At 61.5% G+C, this 12936-nt stretch overlaps 1 protein-coding gene across 1 annotated transcript; it reads left to right on the top strand.

Moving 5' to 3' along the window:
• Positions 1-1506: 1506 nt before the first annotated feature.
• On the top strand, positions 1507-7119 carry LOC112118881 (phospholipid scramblase 2-like). Its single transcript, XM_024217364.2, has 7 exons — positions 1507-1966; positions 2776-2850; positions 3442-3634; positions 3924-4035; positions 5083-5182; positions 5697-5755; positions 7093-7119. Exons 1-7 carry the CDS (start codon positions 1507-1509, stop codon positions 7117-7119), a joined length of 1026 nt encoding a protein of 341 aa, XP_024073132.2.
• Positions 7120-12936: the final 5817 nt, after the last annotated feature.

The following is a 12936-nucleotide window of genomic DNA, read 5'->3' as shown; positions in this document are numbered from 1 at the left end:
GAGGACTGATTCCCCTTTGGGTTCAGCCAGACGCGCCTCACACATCCGTTTGCAAACCCCCCCCTCCCCAGCCGCTGCTCCAGGCAGTTCCCAGCCGGCTCCAGGGCACCCAGCACGCGCTCGCCAAGCCGCCTCGGCCTCTGCTGCTCCGAGCACGCCTCTCGCACGCTGCATTCGGGGGCCCGCGCACGCTGGGGAGGTGGGCAGAGTCACGGCCCAAGGCAGCCTGGGAGGCTCTGTCCATGGAGCCCTCTCCAGCGGGGCCGCCCGGCCGAGCAGCATGGCCAGGCAGGGGCACGCTGCAGCAGGAGAGGCGAGGGGTTCAGATCAGGCCCCTCACAGATCTCAGGAACCGAGAGGGCCTCTGGCTCACTTAGCCGCAATCCCCGGCTGGCTGGGGGGCAGGCAGTGTAAGGGCAATGAGCTGGGGGGCCCCAGAAGGTCCATAATACCCCCATCGGGCCTTCTCTCCTGCCACACCCAGGCACAAGGGGGCCGGGGCAGAAAGGGGCCAAAGCCACCAATCTGGCAGACCTGATTTGCAGGGCGAAGATTCCGGTGAAGCCCTTTCACCGCCTTGATCCGCTTCCTCCTCCGGCTTCGATCCTGGAGCAAAGCCCCCCCAGCCTTCCCCGCGGGGCCAGGAGCAGCCACCCAAAGAGCCCCAGCGGGAGACGCCCCCAAAGCGCCGGAGGAAAGGAAAGCGCCGTGCAAGCAGAACAGCTGTTTGCTCAACCTCCCGTCCCGGCTGTGAACGAGCCAGAGTCCGACATGGGGTTCATGGGGGGAAGGGCATGGTTGCTTTGCCACAGCAGGCGCTGCCGTGTGAGGAAGCCACAGTCACTTGGGGGGGGGGGTGCCCGAGGGGGGGGCCCGGGGGCCCGGGGCTGGCGGGGGGGGGCGGTGCCCCCGGGGGGGGGGGCTATGGGGTGCCCTAGCAATGTGGCTGGCCAGCAGCCGTGCCAGAGCCAGCAGCCCTAGGATGTTGCCCCTTTTCTGGGGCGCAGGGGGAGCCCAGCGCTGCCAGGATCCGGGCTGAGGATTCAACATGCCCCATTGGATACTGGGGGCGTCGAGTCACTTTGGCACCGACGCAGATTCGCAAGCGATCCCGTTTTCTCCTGCCCCCGTGGGCCTGGCGGCACCCTGGCCTGGCCTGGCTCACATGGCACCAACGGGCAGCCCTGGGCACTGGCTGTCATGTCACACTGCCAGGTCTCCCCTGCTGCCCTGATTAACATCCCCCCCCGCCCGCCCGACGGGCCCCTCCTCCCGGGAAAGCTGCAGCTCTCTCCTGCCCTTCGCTGACCCCTCGGGGCCAGAGCTCTGCCCGCACAATGGGGGAGATCCGGCTGGTTGGGATGGCAACGCCGGCGGGCGGGAGGGGCAGGGGGCGCCGGTGGGGGCTGCGCTGTTGGAAGGGGCTAGCGGCACAGCTGCAGAGGGGCCGGGGAGTTTGCAGCCCTCTGCCGCCCGGGGCCTGCCCTCAGCTCTCGGCCCCTCGGGATGGCCGCGCTCAGCTCCCAGCCGTCTCCCTTCGGGCACCTGACGCGGGAGCGGCACATCCAAGCGCCGGCGAGGTCCTTGAGGAAGAAGGACGGGGCTCCGGGCCTCCAGGCCGGGGGGACGTCCCCCAGCTGGGAAGGCACAAGCCGGGCTAACCAGGCTCAAGAGCCGGACTTTGGGAGCAGCCAGGGGAGCCCGGATGCCCCTTCGAGTGCCGAGGACCCTGGCCACCAACTCGAGGGCCGGAGATGGCCGGGAAGCGAGTGGGGTGGGACTGCCGGGGAGGAAGCCACCGAGTCGCCTCTGCCGCGGCTGGGCTGGCGGGGCAGGAGAGCCCGCAGACGGAGCCCGGAGCAGAGCTTGCAGCGGGTTCAGGAGGACGACGACGTTCCACCGCTCGGGCTGCAGGTGCTGGCCGGCGTCTCCCAGCTGCGCATCACCGCCCGAGCTGGGCTACGCGGTAAGGCCCTTGCGAGGCCCAATCTGCTGGCCTCGGCCCCCCGAGTGTGGCCCTCACAGCACTCACCCCCCACCTCCTCCTTATGAGAGCCCTGCCGCGATCCCAGCGCCCAGGACCCGGGGGGGCGGGGGGCAGAGCCTTTCAGCCCAGCTCCTCTCTTCAGATCCGCCCGGCAGTAGGGAGCGGAAGCTGGTGCCCCCTGGCAGTGTCTGGGGGGTTCACGCTGAGCCAGGGGCCCAGATCACAAAAGCCAGCACCAGCCAGGCCTGGGAGCCAATAGCAACAGGCCCCCAAGTGCGCTGGGGCCGTCTCCGAGGGGAGGAGCGCCCCCCAATCTCGGCTCCGACCCGCTTGTCTCTGGGGTTCAGATGGCCCCAAATCAGCGTGGCCCGAACCTGCAGCGCAGAGGAGCAGGAAGAGGGGAGCAGAGCGGCCAAGGGGTGAAGGGGGGAACGATGGGGGGTGTTGGTTTGGCGGAGGATGCGCCAGGGAACTGCCTCCTGTCATGGGCCCGTCACCTGCTCCGCGCAGGCTGAATGACAGACCTGTCCCCGCTGTGTGGGATCTCTGGTACTTACAGCGTTTAACCCAACGTGTGATGGGCCCACCGGCCCCCGTCAGCCCCAGGCCATGGGGCCATGAACACGCCCCGGCCCAGTCCCAGGGGTGCTGCGTGCCGGCCCTGCGTGAGGAATCTAAAGGCGCGACGCCGGCTAGCGACATTTCCTGCCCACCCAGCCTGGCACAAGCAGGGCAGGGAGATGCGGGGGGGCGGAGGGGGCACGGCTCAGACGCTGTCGCTCTTGCAGGGTTCGCCGGGGACCCAGGGAGAACGTACGTGGTGGGCACCGCGCAGGCAAAGGGGCTGCTGGTAGCTATCGAAGGTAACTGGTGCCCCACCCCGGCCCATTCACCCGCCTCATTGTCAACAGCCACGGTGGGAGGGGCACAAACCCCTCCCAAATGGGGGGAAAGGGTCTGGATAGGAAGCCATGGAAAGGGCAGAGCCCATCCCCCAGCAGGATGTGCCTCTCCCCCCCCTCCACCCCCCACAATACCCTCCCGCAGCGCCTGAGCCAGAGATCCTGGTCACAGCTCACGAGCCACGGCCCCTCCGTTCCCATCCCCTGTGGCTCTGCCTTGGCTCAGGGTGGGGAGCAGCACAGCCCCCCAGTGCAGGGGAGCAGGCCCCCAGCACAGCTCCCCCCCCGGGCATAGGGGCGCGGGCCCCCAGCGCAGCCCCCGCTCCCCGGCATCGGGGCGCAGGCCCCCAGCGCAGCCCCTGCCCTCCAGCATCGGGGCGCAGGCCCCTAGCGCAGCCCCCTCCCCCGGCATCGGGGCGCAGGACCCCAGCGCAGCCCCCTCCCCCAGCATCGGGGCGCAGGCCCCCAGCGCAGCCCCCTGCCCCAGGATCGGGGCGCAGTCTCCTTGTGTGATGACCGCCAGGTCTGCACCGTTCTCTGTGCCCGCCTCAGAAACCAGCCGCTTGTGCCTGCACCTGTGTGGCCCTGCCCGCTCCTGCCGCATCCGCCTCCAGGACCCGCAAGGCCAGGATGTCCTGTGGCTCCGACGGCCCTTCGGGGCGGGCGCCAGCTGCCTGGGCTGCTGCCGGACGGAGATGCGGGTGTTCACCGCCGGTGACCAGCTCGTGGGCAGCGTGCGGCAGAGGTGAGGGCACCGTGGGCTCGGGCACCAGGGCTCAGGAAGGGATTGCTCCACAGCACGGAGAGGAGCCGGGCCCCACGCGGACGAGTGGCTGGTGGGGGCAGCGTGGGTGAACCGGGGTCAGCGCCCCCCCTGAGGCGCCAGACTGCAGGGGGGGTGGATGGACCAGTGATCAGACCCTGCCCCATGCCCGGCAGTGCAGTCCAGGGGCTCCAGCCGCCCCTCTGGCTGGCACGGGGCTCTCTGCCCTGCCCACGGCCTGGCTGTACCACACACCATGCTCTATGTCTAGGTGGGGCATCCTTGCCCATCTCTGGGACCTGCGTGACCTCCACGGCGCAGCCACCATGAGGATCCGAGGCTCCTGCGCGGCCAGCCGCTGCTCCTCCAACCAGGAGTTCCAGGTAAGGGGGGCGGGTGGAACAGGGCAGCGCGTCTCCCTGGGGCTCCCGCCAAACACAGACCTTAGACGTTTTGGGGTGGATGGGGGTGGGGCTTTCTGGTTTCCATTGGATTGTCTACACTCTCTGGACAGCAACACGGGCTTCTTACGTATCATCCATCCTGAAGCTGGCAGCTGCACTCCTTTGCCAGGCGGGCTATACAGTGTGGGTGAACGTGGGCAGGAAGGAACACGACAGAAGTAATTGGTGTAAAGTCCACGAGCACCCAGATTGTGAATACTGTGTCCAGAGCTGGTCAGCCCACCTCTGCAAGGATGCAGCGGGACTGGGAAAGGTTCACAGAATGGCAACAGAGATGGTCAAGGGTACGAAATGGCCTCCATGCAAAGAGAGATTAAAAAGACAGGGCCCATTTCAGTTTAGAAAGGAGACGACTAATGGGGGGTATGACAGAGGTCTATAAAATCATGACTGGCATGGGAAAAGTGAATAGGGAAGCGTTATCTATTCCTTCCCATAACACAAGAACTAGGGGTCACTCAATGAAATTAATAGGCAGCAGGTTTCAAACAAACTAAAGGAAGTATTTCACATAATGCACAATTAACCTGTGGAACTCCTTGCCAGGGGATGTTGTGAAGGTCAAAAGCATAACTAGGTTCAAAAAGGAACTGGAGGAGTTCATGTCTGTTGATGGCTAGTAGCCAAGATGGTCAGGACCCAACCCCATGTTCAAGGTGACCCTAAACCTCTGACTGCCAGAAGCTGGGAGTGGAAGACAGGGGTGGATCATTCCATAATTGCCCTGTTCAGAACAGCCCCCCCTACCCCCCCACGAAGCGCTCGTACTGGCCATGGATGCAGCCAGGACACTGGGCAAGATAGGTCATGGTCTGACCCAGTAGGGCAGCGCTTATGTTCTTATGTAGTCTAGAGACGATGCTAAGCTGGGGCCTTGCTAGAACCCCCATTGGGGATGTCCCCAGCCCCAGCCCATTGCTAGCACGGCCTTGGCACTGAGCTGCTCGTCCTTGTCCACCCGCCCAGGTCACCTCCCGCGCCGGCAGCCCCGTGGCAGTGATCTGGAAGAGGTGGCCAGGTTTCAATGAAGACCGGAACATGGACCATGAGTTCTTCGGGGTGGACAGTAAGTGGGGAGCGCAGGGCGGCCAGGCTGCCAGGGAGAGTCCCCCAGCAGCATCCGCCTCTGGGATGGGCAGGCTGGCAGGGCTCTGGGGGCACAGTCACCGTGGAGATGGGCACTGGTTTAATTTCCTCCCGTGCCTAGTAGCAGCTGCTCCTTCTCCAGCATCTGCCCCCAAAGCACCTGGGCTCCAGCAAGGACGAGGGAACTGGCCTCACCCATAGAGTGAGCTGCAGGGAGAGCCCCGGGGGGGTGGTGAAGAGCCCTGCTGTGTCTAGGCCACCCAGAGAGCAGAGGCTCTCCTCTCGGATGCCCTTGCCAGGGAGAGGAGTAGCACCTGGCAGGAGAGGATGCAGATGGGCCGCTTGCCCCCTGAGGCAGCAGAACATCCCATGTGGGAGAGGGGCCCCCGAACCCGAGCAGTGGGGCTGTTCTGGGGCCAGGAGGGCGCTGGCATCGCCCCCTGTACCCGTAGCTGAGCTCTGGGCAACGCGCCCTCCCACCATCTCTCTGTCAGTTTCAGCAAAGCTGGGGGCCGAGGACACCGCCCTCCTGCTGGCAGCAGCCTTCCTCCTGGTAAGTGCCAGCCGCCGAACCCTCCTCGCCCGCTCATGCGCCGGCCCTCCCCTCCGTGCCTTCTGCCCCCTGCTCTTACTCGTGGGCTGGCCACCCTGCCAGCGGCTCACGTGGGCCAGAGACACTGAACCGTCCAGCCCTACCCCGGCGAACAACCAGAGGGGTCAGGAGCGAAAGGGCCTCGCCAGCGACCTCTGGCAGCAGGGCGCCCGGGTTCAGCTTGCCCCTTAGCGAACAGCTCTGTTGAGGGGGTCGTAGCGAGCTTTCCTGGCTGCTTCCCAGCATGGCGTGGTTTTACCAAAACTCACTGCCCCGCCCCCGCCAGCTCGCTGCCTCAGTTCCCCTCCGGCGGCTGGTTACACTAGGCCCAAGACAACGCAGCTCCTCGCCCCCCGCCAGCCCTCCTCCTCACCATCCTCCCCGCAGCCCACACACCTGCCCGGGCACTGAGCTGGGGACGACTGTGCACAGGCAGGATCCGCATTGCCTTTTCCTCGCCATTCCCCCCGCCTCCCCCATCAGCTGTCATGTCCTTAGCCACCTCGCTTCGACTGGCCCCCGCTCCACGGAGTGTACCGTCTCCAGCCCGGGCCGTGCAGGGCGCTGCACAACCACAGCGCTCCAGGCAGCAGCATCAGTGTGTTTTCTCGTTAGCCGTAACCCAGGGGGACGCTCCCGCCTGTTGAGCCGCATTAGGGCTTTCGCTTCTTGCAGCCAGCCGCCACCAGAGGGCGACATGTTCACCACACAACCGGTCAGCCAGTAGGGGGCAGTGAAACCCATGGACACATGGATTCTGCCCGCTTAGCGGGCTGGGCAATGCATCGTGGCAGCGTCACGCCCCCCCAGACAGCAGACTGAGCTGACCGGTCTCACGCCAGCTGGGGGAGCCGGTTACCCCTAGCATAGGACGTGGCTGGTTGTGTCTGGTGGAGCCGTGAGGCTGCAGATCTGGCTGGGCTGGCCACAGAGTTCTCCGGCGCGGCCTGTGCCACCCGTGGAGCTTAAACATTCCTCGCTCCCCCCGGCCCAGGTGGTGATCGCTTGGATCAAGGCAGAGCCCGGCGGGCTGGGACCGGTCTCCCACGACCCCCTGTACTGCAGAGGAGGGTAGCTGCAATCCGCTCCACTAGGTGCCCGTTAAGCTGCAGCCGCTGGGCACTGGGCTGGCAGCGCTCTTGGGTTCATGCCCCTCTATTATATTTCCCCATCCCCCGCTCAGAGGAGTGGTAAAGTCAGGCGCATAGGACGCCCCCTCGATCTTTGTGTGGAACACAGGGATCCCCCCCCCCATGTCCAGGGAAGCCTGTTTGTAACCTCTTCTCACTGTTTCCCAGAACTTCATGTTCTTCGAGATGAGCTGAGGAGGCCTAGAAGAGACCTGCTGGGAGCCCTGCCATGCCAGAGACACTGGGACTAGTCCAGCAGCTCCCCCCTGGAGTCACGGAAATCCCAACAGCGAGGCACAGGCTGCCGCTGCCTCGCAAACGCCGGATCTCCTTTTGGTGGCTGGGATGGCGCTCGGCGCCTGGCTTCACACACGCTGCTTTCACGAGGCAACTGGAGAACCTGGAGTCTGACGTACTTTCTGTTTATCTTAGGTGCGCGCGTGGCCCCGCCACCAGTGTGTCTGAGCCCCTCCCAATCCTCAATGCAACACCCCTCGGAGGCAGGGCAGGTATCCCCATTGTACAGAGGGGGAGCTAAGGGAGATGCCCAAGGTCACACAGGAAGTCGGTGGCAGAGCAGAGAATTGAAGCCAGGTCTCCCAAGTGCTAAGCTAGAGCCCCAACCACTAGGCCACCCTACCTCTCCCGGGTCACTGTAAAATCCAGCACTGACTGGGCCCATTGCAGAACCCACGTCGCAGCAGGCACGCGCGCTTTTCGCACCCTGAACTCTACGGTACCTGGCGCTGGGAAACCACGACAGCCCCAGCGTCACAAGGGCAGGCAGGAGAAGGAGCCAGTGAACGATTCAAACCCAACACAAGCCGGGGGAGCGGACCGAGGCAAAGCGTTCGGACACGAGGAAGGAGTATGCCGGGCTCAGGTCCGGAACCTACTGGGCGCCGTGACCCATTCTTGCCACGGCCCTCCCACATTGCGCTAACTGACACAGGAAGTCAATTAAACCATCAGATCAGCTCCTGGTGGCCGTGGGGTTCCCCGTTAAATCGAGGAATGGGACTTTCCCTTTGGGCCGCTGGCAGCTGGGCAGGTGCGTCGGGAAGCGGGAGGGTTTGGTGCCAAACCACCCCAGGAGCTCTTTGGGGAATTGTTCCAGGGGTCAGCGGCCCCATTCAGAATCAGGGCTGCGTGGTGCTGGGTGCTGTACAGACGCATACAAACCTGCGGTCCCCACCTCGAAGCGAGACGACTGAATGCAGGACCAGATGCAACAAATGAGAGCAGCAGCACGAGCAAGCGACTGGAGTAACGAGGCCGCGGGTAACGGGGCTAGGATCGCGGGGTAACACAGACAAGCCCGGCGCGCACTTAGATGGTACGGGTCAGTTAATTAACTAGCTCTCGAGTGCAAACAAATACATGGACCAGCTCACTGTCCATTTCTGAGCCCTGCTTGGCCACCCGTCTACCCACTAGCTGATGGCAGGTTCCCAGGGACATGGGACAAGTGGAGGGTGGGGGTCTTCCAGTGCCACAGACCTGTAAGGGGTTACCTCTCGAGGCAGATTTCCCAACTAACCAGCCGCTGCCCAGCCAGCCCCACCCCACGCATCTTTTCCTTTCCTTACCAGGGTCTGTAGCGTCTAGCACAGACCGTGCTGCAGCACTTGGGTGCAAAGGTCGAGGGGTGGGGGGTGCAGCTCACACCGAACCCCATATGTGCAGGGGAGAAATTAGCCCAAGGCTTCTAAAACCAGGACACGTGTTGCTCAGAGGGACCTCAGACCCCTAACCAAGCCGGACTCAGCATCAGCCCTATTTTACAGAGGGGTAAACACGCTCACGGTCCCAGCACTAGTCAGTGGCTAAGCCAAGAGTCCTGGCTCCTAATCCCCTGTGAGGGGACAACCGACTCCCCAGGAAAATGCAGGGCTGGCCTGTAGCAACCTTCTCCAGGTCAAGCCCCCAAAGCAGAGTGCAAACCCAGCAGTAGTTTTAAAGGCTAAGTGCTTTCAAAGGAGCCCCCCCTGCTGTTTTACCATGATTCCCCTAACCCCAGTGATGTTGTGGCCCGGGGCCCTTACCGCTTGCTGTGTGGAGGCCGCCTGCCTGCTCCTTCTCCTGCCCCATATGACACAGATGCATCAAAGGCAGTTTTTTTCCCCCATGGTCAGCTGAGGAAATGATGAATTTCTCCTTTAAGAAAGGGAATTATGGGTAAGTTACTAGGCTTATAAAAGAGGCAGCTCATATATCTCCTTAACAGAGCTTGTTAGGTTTCTTGTGGCCAGGGCTGGCCTTTCAGTGGAGGTGAATTAAGTTTCCTTTTAATAAATGGAGAAACCTGGGTTTTTCTAGGATAACCTGTCTCCGTAAAGCATCAGGTGCCCTCGTGGACCTGGGAAACAACAACTTCTGGGCTCTCATTCTCCCTCTCCCATGAGCTTTGGAGAATCACTTCACCCCGAGCCTATACAGTGGGGATCACACTTATTCAGCTATTGCACATGAGCGGGAGTGGCCAGCATTCAGTATCGTTACCTGAGACCCTTTCTCTGCATATGACTTCGACGGCTTATTTTTGGCCTATTCCCATCCCGGCGGGAACAGACAACCCCCTTGGGGCAGCTTGAATTGATGCCCCTTCTCTACTGGTAGGAGACAAAGCATTTCTCCTGCAATGCTTGAGCAGCGTTTTCTCCCCCGGGCTCTGGTCAGCCAGCAGGGACTGATCAAACGCAGCGGGGAACAGGTGTCGTCATGGCAAGGCTCCCTGCATTAGCTGGCTGGAAAGCCTGGGTCGTCTGTGAGCCATTGTGCTGGCTACTCTCCGGGAGGTGAAACGTAGTTCTGAAAACCCAACCCGACGTAATGCTCTGCCAGCAACTCTGGCCACTCGCTGGTTGGTCCTTGTCGAGATGCCCTCTTGGGATCAATACGGATGCCTCCCGAGTGTTTAGAAATAACTCCCTCCCTCTTGAGTCTAGAGGAGAATTGACTTGCTGGGTCGAGAGGTGCTGTGGGACGTCACGGGGGCAGAAGGAACGGTGGGCTCTCATGGAGGCCAGCGGAGGGCCCGTATGCAGAGCCGGAGACCTGGAGCTGGCCTGGGTATTCACTGGGGAGCCAGGGCCGAGGACGGTGCACTGGCACGATGCATTCACAGCCAATTGTTTTGCTAGGGAGGCATGCGGCAACATTTTGTACCAGTTGGCGCCTTTTCAAGGCATGTGGCTTGTCCAGTCTATTTATAGGTGCCTGACCTGCCAAGACTACAGACCCTGCATGACCCGTCAGCTCACGCCTTGCAGCTCTTGCTGGGTGGTTTAGGTGTACGCTGCTTTATGACCGCCGCTCTGATGTTCTCACAACGGCCCCACTGCTGCCATCTCCCTCATCGGGCTTTGGCAAAACACTTTCCATAAAGGGGGGTTGGCTAATGCACAGAGGCTGGCACTGCAGGTCCAAGCCAGCCCCAATTTAGCACTCTTCCCAGCACACCGGGGACACCATCAGTGCCAGGGCTTTTGGAGAGGGTTCAGGGTCCGCGCCCGGCCTGATGAAGGGGGTAGGGAGCGCTCGGTGGCTGACAGAGCTCCTGCTTGAGTGGTCTCTCTAATGCTGCTGGGCTTGGTACGATCATAATCCAGGCATCTTAATATTTCAATCCAACCCAGCACCCCGGCTCTGCAGCAGGGCCATCGCTCTCTCAGCCCAGCCTTTCCGTGTTCCCTGCTTTGGGGGCCCAGCCTGCCCTACCTGGGGCCTGCGTTTCAGAGGCATCGAGCACTCGGAGCTCCCATGCACTGTAAATCAAGTGAGAGTGGGAGACAGACAGACGCTGCCTTATTCCTCGAGGAAGCTGAGAGACCATGGCCGATTTTCAGGAGGGCACAGCACTTCCCCCTCCAGCTAAAGGCAATGGGAGGGGTGGGTGCTCGGATCTCTTCTCGCCGGCACAGAGGGATGGACCTGAATCGGTTCTGAGACTGAGGGAGCAAGTCCTGAGCCAGCAGGGCTGACTGCAGCGCCAGGTGGAATTGACAAATGTCAGAATGAAGCATGTGGGGGGGGCGGGCGGGCGGCAGCACAGGCTCACTTGCAAGAGGCCTAAGGTGCTTCTCCCCCCCGCGAGGACGCTATTTGCAGTGCTCACTGATGGCTGGTAAAACAGCAGAGACACAAGGGGCCAGGCAGCTCCCTGCATGGCCACATGGTCCCCTGCTCTCAGTAAGAAGTGGGGCTCAACAGACCATCCGGGGCGGAGGAGGCTGCTACTGTCTTTTGCTGGGCGTGGATTTGAAAGCTGGAAGTAGAGACTCTTAAGGGATGCGACAAGCCCTTTCCCCGCCCTTCACGAAAACAGGCCACACTCTTGTTCTTGCAGGATTTTATTAGTGCAGCAAAACAGGCTGCAAAAGAACAGCCCCGTCCAAACCCGCTTCTCACCATGTCCCTTTGTACCAGCCACCACCACACAGACATCTCTGTGCCTCACCCCGACACGCTCCCTTTCGCCCCAGTGACTGCTTTCGTTCTGAGCTCCAGAGACCAAACTAATCTCCACCTAACGACCGGACCAAGAGGGACTGACGTTTTGAACGGAAACAGGAGCAGGGGCCGTGGAAGGAGAGAAGCAGCCAGCCACCAGAACGGCAGTTCCATAGGGCGGCTCACTTTAAACCAGCATTTAAACAGCCCGACCGCTGCCCTGGCAGAGGGAACAGCAAGCCCGCTCCCGGGTTCAGCCTCCCACACCGTGCGTCTGAGGGGAAAAGCCTGAAAACACATAAAATAGCAACGCTGGGCTCTGCGCACAGCTGGGACGATAAACGAGACTAAAACCTTAAGTGCTGTCATCTGCAAAAGCTTAACGCAATGTGGCTCAAAGGAGCCTGCAGTGAGTCTCTCATTACGACGGAGAATAAATCCCCTTTACAAATCTTGCCGGCACCAGGACAGAGTATTATTTAAAAAGGAGCATTTGAAGTGCTGCAGCTAGGGTTTGCTACCTGGTAGTATCGGGCCAAACAAGCTGCATCTGGACTGGAGCCATTGTTTAAGAGCTGCCCCAGCAACTGGTGGTGGGTAAACAAGCAGCAAGAGGTGAAACGGGACGAGGTGTCCCGCAAAGCACAGCTAGAGAGAGATGGGCTATCTGTCCCGCTGCCCGGCCTACAGAAAGCCAGCGGCTGGGCATTTTCAGGTCCACTCTTCCATGCCAATCCAGCCACCCCGCACGCTGCCCGGGCAGATCAATAGCAGCTATTTTTTATTCTCCCCCCCCCCCCCCCCCCCCCTTCAGGAATTCCAGGCGGGATTCTCCCAGAGCGTGGGGTGATGGTAAGTGATTCCAGAAGGAAGAGCAAGATTTTCTAAGCCCCCCGCTCTAGATTTCACTGTTCTGAGGCTAACTGAGGGTTAAGAGGCTGAAGTTCTCTGCAGTCAGCAAGGAAAAACCAGCAGCTGCCTGCCTCGACTCCTGAATTCCAGGTCTTTGGGACACTGTGCAAAGGAGACTGGCTAACAAAGTCCTTTCCTCCAATTTGACTGAGGCTCAAATCCAGGCTGACCAGGGAACAGCAAAGTTTTTGCTACAGTTACAGTCTGTGGGCTCGAGGAGGAGGGGAAAAGGCTGGAGCAGAACTGGGTTTGGATACAGCACTAAGCAGAGGAAATAATCCACTCCCTTAGTGGCTGTGGAGTCTGAGGGAGCGTTCCCAGGTGAGCGAGATCAACATTGGCCTAACGCTAGGGTGGCAGCTGTGTCATTCCCAGCCCCAGGTCCCCTAAGAGTCTTCTCCACACGTTCTGCTCTCAGACAAAGCCACCGGCTAACACTGGAAGGCAGCTCCAGGCTGGGTTGCCCCCACCGACGAGAGCAGGAACTCAGCTGCTGCTCCTCCAGCCCCCCCTCACTGGCCGCGAGGAGATGGTGCTCTTCCCTAATCCCATCCCCATGGTAACCGTCACCACATGTGATCTTTCCACCTATGATGTCCTGCAGACAAGGCAATTAAGGCCTCAGAAGCTCCTCGTTCCCCTCATTTA

This window comes from Terrapene carolina, unplaced genomic scaffold, assembly GCF_002925995.2.
Source record: "Terrapene carolina triunguis isolate 2854851 unplaced genomic scaffold, T_m_triunguis-2.0 Scaffold88, whole genome shotgun sequence".
Taxonomy (NCBI): domain Eukaryota; kingdom Metazoa; phylum Chordata; order Testudines; family Emydidae; genus Terrapene; species Terrapene triunguis.
This window is presented reverse-complemented; position numbering and strand designations above follow the sequence as displayed.

Bases quoted from the DNA above. Each gene is read 5' to 3' on its own strand.
- LOC112118881 (XM_024217364.2), top strand. From the start codon at position 1,507: ATGGCCGCGCTCAGCTCCCAGCCGTCTCCCTTCGGGCACCTGACGCGG. The intron at 3,635-3,923 runs GTGAGGGCACCG...CTCTATGTCTAG, and splicing joins GTGGGCAGCGTGCGGCAGAG to GTGGGGCATCCTTGCCCATC. The intron at 5,183-5,696 runs GTAAGTGGGGAG...TCTCTCTGTCAG, and splicing joins TGAGTTCTTCGGGGTGGACA to TTTCAGCAAAGCTGGGGGCC.